Raw genomic sequence first — 17,735 nt, forward strand, 5'->3', positions numbered from 1 at the left:
ACAATCAGCATCAAGTCTGAGTTCTTTTCATCTGCTGTATCTCCTGGTAGTTAATATTTTGTTAGCATCACTCTGCTCATGAGACAAACTATGTGAAGAGAGGAGGCAAAGCAGACCTGGGAGGCTTTTACTGAAGAACAATATTTGCAAATAGAAATTCTGTAACACACTTCAAAGCAAAATAAAATCAAAAGACTAAACAGAACACAAAATTGAAATCTGCTGATGACCTAGCATCTTTCTATTCCTGGCTTCTGGAGATGTTTCTAAGGAGTGCATTTCCTAGCAAACATCAACATTCCCTTAGGGAGAGACTCCCCTGCCTTACAGTACCATAAACAACTCCTAACCCCATGCAATGTTAGTAAATACAACAGATAACTGAAAAATCATTACATTTTTATGAATCACTGGTTGATATCCTGCTGTACTGGTTAAATCATTTCAGCAATGTCAACATCAGCAGAAAAGCTGATTTCAATCTGTAGCTTAACTGAAAGAACAAACAATATTGTATAGTAGATTTTTCTACACTAATTCACTGGTAAGGTTTAAAAGGAAGCACAGAGAATGCAAACAATTCCTTATATAATCAGGGTTAATGCAATGGACAACAGGAACCCTCATGCTCTCTAAGCCTATGAATTCTGTACAGGTATTTGTGTAAGAGTTTCACCAAATTTAAGTCTGCTACTGAACTCCTACTATAATGGAAAAGCTTTGAAAAAATATAGTAAAGTCCTAAGTCCATACAGTCTTGATCTTATCCTTCCAGAGCCTTAAAAACTCTCTTGCCTTCTCACTCCTTCCTCTGGCTGTGCATCCAGACTTAGAAACTCTTTCTCCAGTCAGCACTCATAGATTCATAGAACATTCACAGAAATAACTGCAGCACTACTTTTGAAGAAACTACCTCTACCCTCACTCTTAATAAATAATCTCCAAATGATTTTATCAACTGCTTAGGTTTGCACTATCATCCGGGCAAATTCAGCCAGCTTAGAAGCTAAAAAAAACTTCATCTGTGACTTAAAAACCACTGAAAATTTTGCATTACAACAGGGAAGCATCAAATGGTTCATTGTAACAATTTCCTGTAGATTTTATTTTTAATTAATTTCCTAGATCACCTCAAATTGATAGGATGCCTGTCACTTAAAAGGAAAAAAGACTATGCTCAACGACCCTCTACTATTTTCAGATATCATTCTTCAGCTGGCATTTGTGGTAATAATAATTAATAACTTCCACACCTTGCATCTTTGGCCTGCTTTAACACAGACAGGTGGATTTGTCAGGCACACAAGCATTATGATATAAAATGCACCTTACACAGTTTCAGCAATGGTTTCTGAACATGGACAAAAATGTAATTAACAGAATATTAATTAACTGATGATACCACACTGGTGTTCAACGATCTTCCCACAGAACAAGGCATTTCAGTATTGGCAGATAGGAAGAAAATCTGTCAAGAAATCAATTCCACCTTTACCTTCTCTGCAAATGTTGTTGGAAAAGGAAAGGGAGAAAGAGAAACTTGATATAAATCCTTCTCATTACTTATTCCTTGTACAACTATCTACATTTGTCTAAAAAAAAAAAATAATTATTCCATCTAAGATTTTCAAACTTTAAAGGGCTTCTCTATTCTGAAAATCTGCCAGGTCCCTATACAACAGTTAACAAATTTCACCAGAGGGTGGCAGCCTGCTGCTAGAAATAGAAGGAAAAATCATTCTAAAGAATCAATGACAAAGACTGTCAGAGCACTGGAAGAGCCCAGTAAACATCACAAACACTGATTAAGTAGAGGGGCCCGTTTGAGTACTAAAGTACTGCTGCTAAACCCTATTCTACCCTTAAATTACCAAGGGATGAAACAGTCTCATTTTTCCAAGTCTTCTCCCCATCCCTTTTCCCAATATCAACCTTCTTAATGCAGCACTTCAAACACAGCAATACAAAGACTATTGCAGCATCAGTAGACAAAGAGAAGCAAACTTCATAAGATAGAAAAGCTTAAAGAAGATACTACTAAATCATTATTTCAACTTCCACCATCAGCTGTGGCAAATATACACAATGTAAATCAAAACATACCTTCAATAAATCACATTTTCTTTCCTATGATCCAGGTGCTTTCTCCTGCTGCTAGACTGAGTTAAAGAAGGTGAAGGTTTATTTTATTTCCTTTTTCCAGTATTAATAGTGTCTTCCTACTCTGCCCAGGATGAAGCCTGCAGGAATTCAGTGTATCAGATAAGCTGGCTAGAAGTGTCAGGAAGGATGGACAGAGAAGGAGCACAGCTTTTGGATCTCACTGCCTGGTCTTAAGAACAAAGAGTTGCAAATTCCTAAAGGCACAGTGAAGTTTGGGTGGATGAGCAGGCAGCGAGGTGGACAGACATGGGCTGGAGGGCAGCAAGCACAGAGAGGCACGAGGTGAATTCCAGCTGGAGGTCAGGAAGTGCCAGGGGTCAGTGCTGGCTCCAGCTCTGCTCCCAGCTCCACCATCCATCTGCCTGACAGGGCAGAGCACCCTCACAAGGTCACTGCTGACTGATACGTGACTCTCTGGGGTTGGCCAGCAGCAGCTCGTGCAGTTCAGCTCAGGGAAGCCCAAAATCTTGTCCCTGGTGAGGGATAACCCCCTGCACTGGTGGCTGATGGCTGACCTGGACAGCAGCTTTTCAGGAAAGGATCTGTGGGTCCTGCTGGACAAACTGAACATGAGCCAGCAATGTGTCCTTGTGGAAGGATGGCTCCCTGTGAAAAGTGCATATTGTATGGCTCCACGCAGATATTTACCATATGCATTTTGATGTATTGATCAGTAGTGCTGTATTAACATTTTAATAATATGACAATGTAGTCTTGTAGTTAAAAGGTAACTTTTGTAGTTAAAATAAGAACTGTGTTAGTGGGATTTTTTTTTAAGAAAAGAATGAGAGACTCACACCAGATAGCAGCCCCAGGACACCTAAATCTTTCAGAGAAAGAGAATTTACTGTCCTTTTGTCAAAGAAACAAACTTCTTCCCACCTCAAGGGTGCTGTTAGGATTAAAAGGAAGAAGCTGACACTGAACAGATAGAATCCTTTATTTGAATGGAATTTATGCATCACATATGAAATGTATTAATAAGCAACAGGCTGTTGTTTTTAAGGGTTAATCCTCTGTTAATGGGGGTCCTTTCTCAGGCTCGTGCTGCCCAGAAAAAGTACCTGGATGTCTGTAACTCTTTGTCTCTATTGTCTCATATTGTCCTAATTCAAATTGTCCAAATTATTATTACTCTAATTGTATTACTATTTATATAACCATTTTATTACTATTAAACTTTTAAAATTGTAAAAGCAAGTGACTGGCATTTTTCACACTCCCAGTATCCTGGGCTGTTTTAAAGGAATAAGGACAACTCCTCATTCCCAGTGTGGCTGTCACTAAGTTATCATTTGTCTGGAGTCCTATGGATTGGAGTGGTGCAAGCCTCAGTCCCTGCAGCTGCTCTCCAGCTCACACCACAGCACCTCTGTGCTGCCAAAGGCCAGAGCTGTGTGTGCCAAGGGGTCACTCACAGCTCTGTCCTCTCCTGCCTTCCATCTGCTCCTAAGCAGGATTTGGAACTGTCCCTCTCCAGTTGAAGGACCTCTCTGGAGCACTTTCCTCTGCCCAGCTGCTATTTTCCACAAATTAATAACAAGCACATAAATATTTCTCTCTATCCTGTGTCAAAATTGGTTATAATTGGTAGTAAGGATTAAAAGATACTGAGTGAAATAAGTGACAAAGATAAAAGGTTCTTTTCTTTAAAAAAAAAAAAAATCAAGAAGGGAAAGTTTGGCTATTTTAAACAGAATGGAAATTTCCAGAATGTTTCATGAGTATCCCATTAGGAATTCCTGCACCTGCATTTCCCAAAAGTGAGTGAAATGACTCAGACCAGAGCAGTTGAAAAATGTAAACTAAGAAGTGCAATTTTTAACCCTTCATATCTGTTTGCTAAAGTAGCAAAATCTCAGGTACCTAAACCAGGTTGTGCATAGAAAATCAGATGTGACTTCACTGTTAAGCAACTTCAGAATAATTTACTATAATCTCAAAAATCATTTACCATGTCCTAAAAAGAAACTGCTGTTATCTCTTGAAGATACTCCATATTCATTCCATTGCCATTTAAAATATTGCACTATTTATCCAGAAAAACTATGGTACACCGCAACAGACAAAATAAACATTAATATTTTCATTTCATTTTGATGAGAATTTAACAGCAGCATGATAATAAAAGCAGTACTAAACTAAAAATAATGAAATTGTGTTCTGAAGGCTCTATTATTTTTCCTCATTCTCTATGTTTAGAATTTAACATTGCTCCTTGGGCTTGTGTTGGAACTTTTTCCCTCCTTTCTGGGGAGACCAGAGACTTGAGAACAAAGCTGCTAATAGGAAACATATGGAAAAGTTCTGGAGTAAATGAAAATCTGATTTGAATTCCAAATGCCACGTATCACATACCACGGTCTAAATTATCTGCTAAGATAAATGCAAGATTTACCCTCCATACTCAGCGAATCATGTGAGATGGAAGACAAGGTTATGTACGAAATAAACAAAACCAGACTTGCATGATATTGAAGAGATTTCCAAAACTAATCAATATTTTGAAGTGAGTTGGGATGTTTCTCAAAGCCCACGTGAGCCAGTAAAAGATTGGTGCAATGGAACATGCTGCCCTGCTGCAGACAGCCTTGCTGCAGATTTTCACAGAAAATGTGAACATTCCTACCCAAGTGAACAGTCAGGCTCTGCATTTAACCACTGGGCTGCTGAGGTTGCAGTGGGAACCCCACACAGCCAGGTTCTCCTATGCATGAACACTTTCCTGTCCCAAATCCCTGTCCAGGGGAAATGTGACAATTTCAACGTGACAAAATGAGATTTCTGGCAGAGCAGCACTGGGGACTCAGTTTTGATGAGAATCTCACACATTTCCACAGGCAGCCAAGCTTTGCCCACACTCCCTGTGCAGCAGGGAATTGAACAAGCCTGGATGCACCAGAGTAAGCAGATAAAGAAAGAGTCCCTGGAGAAGTGATTCACACACCTGGTTCATCCCACCTGTGCTACCCAGCACCTGCACAAAGGTTTCTATCAGAATCAGGCAGAAACACTGCAATCAACAGTTTCTCCTCACAATTACATTTGCAGGAACTATTACAGTGTTACAGTCTCTGCTAAGAATGGAAAAAATCTCAGCTGTCAGGCTGCCAGAGGATGGAAAATTTCCAGAGGGACAGAGAGGGAGCAAGTCACAGACACAAGCATGGACTTGCCTCTTAATTCTTCAGCTGGTGTTATTTCCAAAAGCTGTTTAAACATAAAGACCAATGAAAATATTTTTCTTTCAGAAACACTCTTCACAGAATGCTTTAACTCATTTGTAGAAAAAAACCCCAACTGGCCTGCCATTCTAAAAGATAGCATTTTACCAAAATTTATATCTTATTTAGGCCACCAAGAACATCCAGTCACCATGATTATCCTTCTGTCAGCTCTATCTTATCTCCTTTCTATTCTCCAGGGCAAAACAAGGAACAGACTGAATGAGGGAGTTACCAGTTGGTAAAAAGGGCCTAATTTTAAGCATGAAGAAACCACTTTTGTATTAATCTCATAAGAAGATGTCCAGATTCAGGAAGTGACAGAATCATCTAGTATTCTGCAAGAATAATAAAAGCAATTATCTATACTCATTTCTCCAGCAGCAATATTGTGATGCAGCTTAATTATTACTTGCTTTAGAAAAATTTAGTGATTAATACCTAGAAATTAATAACTTCAGGAAAGCTTGGCTTTTTGGAATGAATATTTTTCATTTATAGTTTAAGCTAATACATTCAGTTTTTATTTAGCTGTTACCCTTCTTTAAATTAATATTACTGGTATTTTATATTTCCTCAGATACTAGATTTTACAAGGAAAAAGCCTTTTGACTTAACTCCATTAAAAAATTACTAACATAGAAAAAGAAAGTCAGATAACTTTCAGAAAAACAGCAAAACTAAATGTCAGTACAAAAGTAGAATATTTTACCCCCATCGTCCCTGGCTGCATAATGCTGTCCTTTAATAGGAATCAGCAGGATCATCATGTAATAGGATGAATTTTGAGATGAAAGAATCAGGGCACTTTTAGAAGCCATTTTCCATGCAAGCACCTACCTAACCTGGGCAGTTAATGATCTCTCTGACAAACTATGCTCCTGTACAGTGGCCTGGAAATTTGAGATGTTTGATATGAATGAAGATAAAATCTGTTGTGATGCCACACGGAAGAAAACACTTCAAACCTCTCACCACCATTATCACACCAGACCCCAAAAGCACTTTCTTAACCAGCATGCCAAGAGATCCCTTGTTTCCCCTCTGTCAGGACCACAGTTAACAATGAGCATTTATAAACCCACAATTTTTTATTTCAGAAAAGTAAGTCTGATCTAAACCCAATCTTCAATATCCTTCTTATTGCTTCCCTCTAATAGATGGAAGAAAAAAAGTAGTCACGCTTTATAAAAGCCCTTTTATCATTATTTATGCTAAAATCACAAACAAAGTGAGTATTTTAAAAATATAAAATGTTTCTTACCATAAACTAACTACAACTCTTGGTGCTGTTTTCCTTGAGCGCGTTCCATTGGAGCACACATGTGTAAGGCAATATTTCATTACTCCTGTTTCAGGAATGCTTTGCCTTAGCAACACTGTGTTTTATGGATTCATACTGCTTCTAGTGCCTTGTGCTTGGGACAGAAAGGGTAATGTATGCTTCCCACTTGAATAGTTCCCTCCCAAAAGCAGAATGCACAGGAACCTGAGAAGAGGAGAAAATGTGAGCATGGAAAACACATCTGTCAGATGTGCAGCTGCTTTGTAAAGGCACTGCTCTGTCCTTCTAAAAGGCACCTTTCCCCTCAAACATCTCACCATGGCTAAACCCAGCATCTACTTCAGTCATTAGCAGCTCAAAACAACTATCCCAGTCCCCATTCTGGGGCTGCTTTCACAACACACAGACTTATTTAGAAGTTTCAGCATTAAGCCAAGTGTTTGGCAAAGATGTGAAGGGAGATCTGGACAGCTGTCTTGCATTAAAAGTGACATTTTTAAAGGGAGCTACTACTATCAGCTCAGTCCTGTTAAAGTTTAATCACTCAAAGCACTGATTTCATGCCATTCCCTTACTAATACCCAATTAAAATGTTTTTCATAATTGATTTTTTTAGAACAAAAACATCATGAATGCTTATATTTTGGCTACAAACAGCTTTAGGCATTTAGTCCACTCTTCAAAAAGCAATAGGAAAGTGTTGGAAGCAAGACAGAACAAGGACACACTTGCCAGATTACTATGGAAAATCTGTAATGTCCAGATCAACTTTTCCTCCTTAATGAAATGGAAAGAGCAGCTGTGGCTGCCCCATCCCTGGCAGTGGCCAAGGCCAGGTTGGACAAGGCTTGAGAAGGAGCCTGGGATAGGGGATGGTCCCTGCCCATGGCAGGGGCTGGAGCTGGATGTGCTTTCATCATTCTGTGATTCTCTGAGTGCAGGTTTAAGTGTGAGCCTTGCTCAAGCCTTCCCAATAAGGCCTTTTAAGGATCCCACAACAGGTAAGAGAAGAAACAACTTCCAGCCAGAGTGATTGGATCAAAATAAGACCCCCCCAGAGCTCTGCCAAGGAGGAGCTGTGACTCACAAAATACTCAAACCACAGAGAAACCCTTTAGATTTGATTAACTCCCATAAATCAAAACACACATTTATTTTATATGTGAAGCACAAGCATTGCTTCCAAAGGACCATTAATATTTAAGAAAGCCCAAGCAAAATGGAGATCAAAATGGAGAGTAAGCAAAGGAAATCAAGAGTAGAGAGATTATATCTTTCCTTATAAGACAATATGCCAGGGTACAGAATGATGTGTAATAACACCTGGTGTTTCTGTGAAAGCTTCCAAGTCACAGATTCTGGCTGCATTAGAACTGCACTGCAGGCCACAAAGGCAATGTGGTGCCAGCATTATAAGGTTTCTGCTAAAAGGAGAGGATTTATTCTCTTTAAGAAAAAAGGGATAATAAAAATTAAGAACCATTTTACAGCCCATATTCCATTTCCAGACTATAGGAGAGAGCTGAGCAGCTCCTGGCAGAACCCTCTGCACCACCAGGCAGGACAGTTGTATTTGTTAGAATATTTCTAGAGCAATAGGTATTTAAGAAAAGAAACACATTCTGTAGTCATTGTAAAATCAAAGACCATCACTCTTAAACACACTCCAAAGAGTAAATAGGAAGCACTTTCCATCATGTACAAGGGGAAAATTTCTGCTAATGCAAAACATTTTCCTACTCATGATCATTCAGGAATGCTTTGGCAAATAACTTAGACAACTATCCTTTATCCTTGTCTGGAAGTGCCTAAAAAAACCCTATAAACATATGATTTTCAGATTGGATACAAACCTGAGAACAATCTGAAGTTGCAAGCACATTTTCTAACTCTTTAACCAAAACTGCAGGAAGTCCTTAGCCATAAATGAATGAAGCAAGCTAATGAATAAGGTATTAATATAAATTATTATGGTAGAATTCACATGATCTGTTGTAGACATCTACCAGTTTAGGGCACTAAGTCACCAGTTCTGCTCAAAATAAATAAGAAGTGCCTGCTTTGGAATAGACACAGCTCCATTACCTTCCTCACTTTCTTCCCTTCCAGAACACTGTGTTCTTTTATTTACAATGTTTATTTGTGAGTGCAAGACACCTGTCATATACTGTGATCATTGATATGATTTTATATAAGACACAAATCAGACAAACTAAAGACTCTGTTAAAATTTGAAGTCCAACTGCTAATACTGCCTCAAGAAAATGAATATACCTGCACCAGTAAACAGTGGTTGCAAAACCAGACAAATATTCCCAGAACTCCACATGGGAGGAAAACACAGCCCAAAGTCATCTTGGAACAACCAAAGCAGGCTGTATAAAAATACAGAGTATAACACAAGGCATATTTATTAAACAAGGTACTCAATTACTAAAAACACAAGTGTCAGCTGACAACAGCAACTCTCCTCAGCAGAGATTTATAATTTCATTCAGTTCAGGGTATTTTAGAGTAACCAGACACTGTTTGCTACAGATAATATTGCTTACATCAATTTTCAGCTTGTTTTATTATTCCAGTGTAAATTGTTTATGACTACTTGTTACTGTGAATAGTAGAAACATGATGAGTACACTACAACCCTATTTAGATGCCTCTTCTGTAGAAAGTAAAATCTATCTATTTCAAAAAACCATAACCTTTCCCAATACATTATTAAATCCTTCTAAGATTTCTAATCCAGCAATATATTCAGAAAAAATGTTACATCCCTCTTCTTCTGTCAGTCCTTCAAAGTCAACTGTCCACTACCATAAACTGAAATTGTCATACAGAAAACCTCACATATTATAAATTTGAACATGCCAGGAAATTTGATACTTTGCTTTTGCAGTACCAATTGTTCCTTGCACATGTTCATGCCCACGTGTGACCAATCTCTAATGAGATCAGAGCTCCTAATGTATTGTTTCTAGATGCAGAGATGCTTCCAGTGAATTCAGCCCTAAAATTCAGTGTATCACTCTTCATTAGTAGAAGTTACTCAATAATTTCCTATGAGATTATAATTAATTCCCATGCTACAAGGTCAATAAGCTCAACTGTTTTAAGTTGCTCAACATGTTCTTCCCAGGAGCTCTTAGCAAAACAAAGCAAAACATTGAAAACAGGCTGCACAAGATGTGGATTGCCAGAGTTTGGATCTCATAATACCACCTACTAAATGGGAAATAAATAGGGACCACACAACAAGGTTCAGGTCAGAGGCAACAGAAAGCATCACACAGGGCACAGCTCTGTCCTCCTTGGCTTTTTTAAACAGATCAGGCCTTGTCTCAGCTCTGTTGATATGATTTGATGGCCCCTTTTCCATAACCTTTAAAAACACACATTCCCACAGGGACACTTCTCTGGAATTTCCATTCCATGAAGAGCAGAGCACCACCAAAGCCTGGGAGGGCTCGGGCTGGGCTGGAGGCTCTGCAAGAACAACACTGTCAGCATCTCAATTTGCTGAGCTCTACACTGCAGTCTGACTTTTCAGAGGGGTCCTGGCACAGGGTCAATAAATCCAGCAGCCACTACAATGTTCAGTCAGCTCTGCTGAAGGCAAGCACAGGTAAGAAACACCTCTGCAATTCCCACTACAATGTTCAGCCAGCTCTGCTGAAGGCAAGCACAGGTAAGAAGCACCTCTGCAATTCCCAGAGGCTGCAGTGGCTGCTGACAGCAGTGCTGGGCTGCCAGTTAAGGCCTGAAAATTGGGATGCCAAGAGCTTCTGTGCCTACAGTGTGACTGAAGTGCAGCCCAGCCTCAGTGACATTGCCTCCAGCTGCTTGCTACCCACAGGCTTTACAAGGAACCAAATTACAGCCTTCACAGTTCCTGGTTATATCTGACTGTGCACTGCCTTTTTTACTGGGCACTCACTCACAGCAACAAACATCACCAATTCTTATCTAAACCACAGAATTCCTTCAAAATTGTCAACTGAAGACTTTTACATTCTGAGCTTGAGGCCTTTTCAGACATCTGATAGCAGGGCCAGACTTCTGCAGTTCTATTAAGATCATGTGTCCAACACAGACCTCAGGCCTAACTTCCTCAGCATGGCTTCATTTGAGTTCCCTAAACTCTTTATAAACAAAATGCACTTTTTTCCCCCTTTTATACTTTATAAGGACTATTATAAATTCTGGAGGGAAAGGAAAAAAAAACTTACCAAGGAAAACCCACCAAACACAAAGAAACCTAAGAATCTTTTACAGTCTGACAGTGAATATAAGGGAAAGGCTAAATAACTGAAAGTAATTTATATTTTCTTATTATCAGGGCCACTCACCTCATGGCCACTGGTGATCTTTTCTACTTTATCCCAAGAACATTTTAACTAAAATTTGGGAATTTTAAATGTGTTCAGTAGACCATACTCAACTAGCTAAAACCCCTTAAATTAATAAAATAATAGAATAGCCTTTCTTGTGTCTTCAGCTCAGGAATAAAATTGGAAAAGCTGACAAGTCTAATAAGTTGAATACAGTTAATGGAGATGGTGAAATTGCAAAGATTTTAATTGATGAAAAGGATCCATCCAAGTTTAGCTAAAGCAAATAAATCAGCTTGAAGACAACTCAGACTTCTAGCTTGCCATACATCCCACTTTGCATCACAACTGCATGAATAAAATGATGAAAAAAAATTACAAATCAACATTAAAAATAATTCCTTCCAAAGCATTCTTAAAACTAAAAAACAAAACATGCAGAAATCCAATAAATTTTCACAGCCTTTGAAGCCACAAGTCTTACATGAAGGATGCTAAATTTAATCCCCTCATTATCTGCCTTGTAAGGAAATTCCTGCCACACCATAAATGAAAATGAAGACCAAACCACACAATTTGTGACCAAGATCACAAAGTATAGACTTGTTTGTCTCCAAAACAGCTCTTGCCACAAAACAGGAACTGAATCTTAATATATTCCATGGCTAGAGCTGCATCAGCCTCTGAAGCTCAATGTGCTTCAAATCAAGATCTTCACCACAACTTTTCAAAGGACAGAATCTTCTGTCCTGCCAACATGACTTTTTAAATTCAGCATGAGATTTTAGAACTCCTAAGAGCTTAAGAGATTTTGGGACACAATCAGTAGTAGAAAACAATACAAAAATATCAGGTATGAAATTAGAACTCTAATTTTTATCTTTGGATAAAATAGTTTTATGTATGTTTTACTTATAACTGTTATTAGAGCAAAGCTTCCAAAAATATGTGCCAGGTTCTTTGTCTTGTGCTTAAAAAACAGACAAACTTTGTAGTAGCCAGTAACATTTTACCAACTGGTCATAAAAAACTTGGTGGGGCTTTTTTAATTTCTCACTGTGTATGTATTCTATTAATTATTTAAGAAAAAAATAATTACTGGTTTTGATTTAGTGCTACAATTCAACTATTTGTGGGACCATTACTCAAGGACTAGGGAGTTTTAATTTCTCTCTTTCAACCTCTCCCTTGTATTCTGCATTTCCTACCATGACTGCTTTAGTTTATTTCCAGTTTTGCCAACTCCTACGATATCAATTTGGTCATGGTGCTTTTCTGAATGTTAGAATTACATATGAATTATCTTCTTATATGTATTCTTGTCATCAATATTAGAGAAGAAACTTGAAAAGGCTGAGCAAATCATCAGCTTCATGAAGCTCAAAGACAAAAAATGTAAACTTACCACTGCATTTTAAAAAAAGTTATGATACTTGTAAGGCACTTTTTAAGAAGAATTTTTAAGAACCAGATTCTTCCTTGTGAACAGATTTTGAAATAGAGTAATTCTCTTACTAAGCCAAAAGCATAATGAAATGCTTTGGATAAATCATACACTTAAACCACTTCACAAAAAAAAATTCCATTTCCTCCATTTTTTTCATATATCACAGGTATTTAGGTATCATACAGCAGCAAAGGCAGATAACTGTACCTTCTTTCTTTAATTCCTCTTAAAACCTAAGATAAATATTTGTCTTGAGTAAAATGGTTTATGTTTCATGTCCTAATTACCCTTTGCACAAGATTTATGTTCTGTCTATGCAACTTAGCGAAAAAGATGTTGGAAAGTTACTGTGAATGCTCAACTTTAACCCCACCACACCAACAGCACTGTATAGAACAAATCCTTTGCAGGAAGGAGACAGGACATGGACATTGTGAGAGCAAAATAAGGAAGATGTTTATAGAGCTTATTTACAGCACATGCTTCCCCTTGATTTTGGTAAGGTTAATTTTTTTACTGTTTCTTAACTTCATCCTCAGAGGACAAACCCTTCACAGAAGTGAATCACTGCAGCTGAACCCGCACAATGAACTAATAACCTCTGTAATCATTTTTGAAGCCTTATTCTCTTTTTTTTTTTTTTTTTTTTTTGGTTTAATGGGAGTTAGTAACTGAAAGAATCTTGCCAATTACATTGAAGGGATTTGAACAAAAGGAGAAATTGCTTCACAGCCTTATGACACAGCATCTACAGCAAGTGATGATGTGGCACAAAGCAGTTTTTTAGATTTTACTGGCAAATCAGAAGTGGGGCCACAAGGCTGTTATTTTGTGTTGCCTTCCCACAAGGCTCCTTCCCACAAAATATGGCTTAGACAGACCTTTTGTTCCTCCAGCTGGAGTAGGCTATGTCTTAGATGATTTCACCAGCACCAGAACTTGCTGCCCTCTACAACTTGAACTTCTCAGACATCCAAAGAGTAAGTTTTCTTGGTAAGCAGGAATAAAATGAACTGACTGTGTTATGTTTCAGTGAAGAGTGATTCATGCATGTTATATAATATTTAGTTTTCTGCTTGCAAATACAATAACTGAGCTCTGACTTGATTACAGATGGTAAAGAATCAAGCTTCTAAGATTTTTCTATTGTTTTTCAACTTTGTAATTATGTTTTATCATATTGTGTGCATCTGACCTGCATTTCCTGTTATCAAGTTTCATAAGTGTTTTAAATCTAGTTAAGTTCTTAGAAATATTTCACGAAGAGGTGTCCGTGTCTCAGTGCTCTGAGACACCACCTGCAAGCCTGGCAGGACAGTTACTATTCTATCAGTCAGACACACAGCTACAGCCAAAATTCCAAAATGTCTCCCCAAAACCAGCTCCTCCCTCTCCATTAAACTGTGGGAGACTTTGGTACACATTACTTTTTATTTGTCATTTCATCTGATGAGAGCTCTCTTCAAATTGCAAGTAGATCAATCCCACAATGGCCTTATTCCTCAGAGTGAGAAGATTTACCTGAGTTGTCCTTCCTCGTTTCTAAGGACAATTGTGGCATCAAGAACAAAAATTATTAATTGGAAGTTTTGTGATATGAGAGAATAGAACCAGAAGGTGAAGCTCAAGTTCTGGACTGCAACTGAAGAGGGAGGAATCAAAAGGAAACAAAGAGCATGAAATAGGCAAGGGGGACAGACTGGGGTCTGTCCCACAAAACCAGAAGGCAGCTGTGGGAGTTAGAAATAGATTTTAGATAGACACCAACTGGACTGATTAGAAGATATTTTGATATCACTGCCTGAAATGTGAAACCCAGCAAATTCCTCCTGAAGCACAAAATTCCTTCTCACCCCAGCACAGTGCATTTATGCAGCACTGTGGTGCCAGGCTGCTCTGTGTCTCTGCTAATTGGTAATTAGCTCAGACATCCCACACTGCTGCAGGGATATGGAGTCCCTGGCTTTGCAAAGGACCTACCTGGAGAGCAGATCCTGACTCCAGTCAGACCTGGTTTAAGGATTTCATCAGTTATCAAACTCAACTGCACTCAAATGCAAAGTTAGATGTGCAGGTTAGGCAATGCCCCATGGTGACACCAGCCACTGGCACACACAGGCTGTGGCACAGAGCACAGTTGCAAGGATGCAGCAAATTCCAATTGTTTGTTACCACTTTTCTCCTTAGAATTCTCTCTGTGCTGTTCAGTTCATAGCATACATCACCCATTAGGTAATCACCACTAGGAATCACCAGAAATGACTGCTTGTCTCATCTCCTTTGTTACTGAGAGTGTTCAGTAAACAAATATTGACAGAGTCCCTTGGGTATGGAACATATACAAAAAAAATAAAGAGAATAACTGCTTTTCTCTCTCTGCTTCAGGGTATACGGAGCAAAGTCTCTTAAATTTTTCCATGACTTCTGTGGTTTGACTTGCAGTGTAGCATTTTGACTCACTGCTGCTTAAATTGAACAGCTTGACATGATTCACAACTCCCATTCTGCCAAATAACGATTCCTTTGACTGCATAAAGTGCTCTAAAAGGTTAGACTGGCTTTGAGCATCAGAAATTTGACCTGCAAAATGATTTGCGTTTCACAACATCAGGATTTCACCTGAGAAGGGTATTTGGGAAGTAAATTAGTTCACAGCTATAAAGAACATATGATTACAGAAGCAGAAGAAGACCACAAAGTAAGTTACTACTAAAGATTTATACCATGTGCAGTGCACGATGGTTGAATTGCACTGGCTTTAAATAAATGATGGAACAGAAAAACCACATCATCCTCAACACAGTACTAAGTTAGTTATGTTTTGTGCAAAATAGAAAAACACCATAAAATGCCACAGAACATAAGATTTGCAAAGCCACATAGCTTTCTACTTTACATAACATACAATATTTCCAAGTAATCTACTTCAATATTCTTTTTATAGAAACAATCCTGTTATGGTACCCCTCGGTACCAAGCAGAGCACAGGTGGACAGCTGACTTCAGACTTGCCTGAAGTCAGACCAGTAAACCTTCAAGGACAGTAAATTTTTAATGTGGAAGGTACAGATCAGAACTTGGGTTTCCTAGTAATGTCACAGACAGTGTTGCCAAAAAAAGGCATTATTCTACAAACTCCATTAGATATTGCTGCTACTTAAAACTTCTGTGCTATTTATTTTACAACTATCTAAAACTTAATGTTTCTTCTCATCAACAGGTCACAACATATCAATTTAAATATGGGGATTCTGAGCCACCTATTGATCCTCCACCTCCTCTGGGCTGCTTTGGTCTTTTGTCAGTATGAAGACTATGATTTTGAGGATGAATATGGTGGGGAGCCAGATCATCAAGTTCCATATTATTTTAACCCAGATGCTCAAGTTGAAGCTCGTTTTCCTTTCCCAGTTGAGTGTGCCAAGGAATGCTTCTGTCCACCAGCTTTTCCCTTATCCATGTACTGTGATCACAGGAAACTCAAGACAATACCAAACATCCCCAATCACGTCCAACAACTTTACCTGCAAAACAACAACATTGAAGCTGTGCCTGCAGGACCATTCACTAATGTTACCTTCATAAGGGAAATTAACCTCAGCTACAACAATATTAAATTTCATATGATTGACCACGGTGTTTTTGCCAAACTTTCACACCTAGTGCAACTTCATTTACAACATAATGAATTGGAAGAAGTTCCATTCCCTCTGCCCAGCTCTCTGGAGAGGCTCCTCCTTGGTTTCAATAACATTTCCAGGTTACCTGCAAAAGCATTGGAAGGATTGCCCAACATGACCACCCTTGACCTTTGCAATAACTTGCTGGATGACTCAGTACTCAAAGAAAAACCCTTCTCAAACATGAAAAATTTAATGCAGCTCAACTTATGCAACAACAAATTACAGACAATGCCTCCTGACCTGCCACCATCACTTCGGCATCTTTCTCTTGAAAATAACTCCATTTCTCATATTCCAGAAAATTATTTCCACAGACTCCCCCACATCATTGCCCTAAGAATGTCCCACAATAACCTGCAGGACATTCCACACAACACCTTTAATCTACCCAACCTTCTAGAACTTAATCTTGGACACAACAAATTGAAACAAGTGTTCTATATTCCAAGAAGTTTGCAGCATTTGTACATTGAAGACAATGAAATTGAAAGTAGGTTGATGGTTAAACTTTGTAAAAAGCAATAAACTTAGTGGATTTTGGTATTGGTTGTGGGAGGAGCGTGGGGAGAATATCATCCTATATTCTCTGGGATGCAATATAAACACATCCTCAGTCAATTGAGATCAATTTGAAATTAGAGAGGATTTAATTTTTGAAGCTTTCCTCTAATTTGCAGTTCTTTGTAAAAGTTAATACCAGTTTTTCATGTAACAGGTAATTTTTTTAATTGCTTCTGCTTTAGCAACTGATAAAAACATACAGAAAAAAGGAATTATGAAAATATTTCATTCTCATAAAAGAGTAATTACAAATCCCTTACCTCACAACCTTATCTTTTGCAAGCCCCCAAACTGGTACCATTGTCAGTTGAGAAATGATTTAAAACATAGAGAAGGGTTATATTACTGTGCACCACAAAACCATTTTTTTTTCCATTTTAAATATTAAAACATAAGTTCCACTTTGCAATAGTGAAAAACATAACCACTTTTTGCATTTTAATTCATATTTTTCACTCCCTTACAGACATCAATGTTACCGTGATGTGCCCAACTCTGGACCCACTGAACATCAAGCAGCTGACCTACATACGGGTGGACCAGAACAAGCTCACGAGCCCCATCAGCACCTACGCCTTCTTCTGCTTCCCTCTCATCAGAACCATTTATTATGGAGAGCAAAATGTCTCTGTCAGCAGGCCAAGCCAGCTCAGAACACCGGTGTTCCGGCGGTTCCTGACACCAGAGGAATTCCAGGAAGCAGAAGACAATCAGGAAACGCTGAACCAAGAAACAGAAGAAAATCAGGAAGCAGAGGACAGCTATTTTCATCCTTACTATCACTGAAGTAATCAGTGTTAATAGGTATATATGGAAACTTCTCGTTAGTCTGGGTTATTCATATCTGTGATAGAAAACTGGGCAGTTTGGGATATTCAAGATGAATCTATAAAGTGGAGATAGGAGTTTAAAGTAGGTAAATGTCCTATTATTGGTGTAGTAAAAAACAATACTAGGAACAAAGAGCACTCACCTGAGCATTAGATAAAGGTCTGACACATAACCTGACCTGGGCTCACCTTTGGGTGAGCAGCCAAAGTGAAA

At 38.5% G+C, this 17,735-nt stretch overlaps 2 protein-coding genes across 2 annotated transcripts in view; one reads left to right on the forward strand and one right to left on the reverse strand.

The window, feature by feature from the left end:
- CENPP (centromere protein P) overlaps positions 1-17,735 on the reverse strand; it is a 113,904-nt gene that overhangs the window by 62,390 nt on the left and 33,779 nt on the right. The window lies entirely within an intron of this gene.
- On the forward strand, positions 13,208-17,477 carry OMD (osteomodulin). Its single transcript, XM_058031947.1, is given in 3 exon segments — positions 13,208-13,440; positions 15,668-16,620; positions 17,158-17,477. Coding segments are annotated over 3 exon segments (1,506 nt in total).

Source organism: Melospiza georgiana, chromosome 11 (genome assembly GCF_028018845.1).
Source record: "Melospiza georgiana isolate bMelGeo1 chromosome 11, bMelGeo1.pri, whole genome shotgun sequence".
NCBI classification, from domain to species: Eukaryota; Metazoa; Chordata; class Aves; order Passeriformes; family Passerellidae; genus Melospiza; species Melospiza georgiana.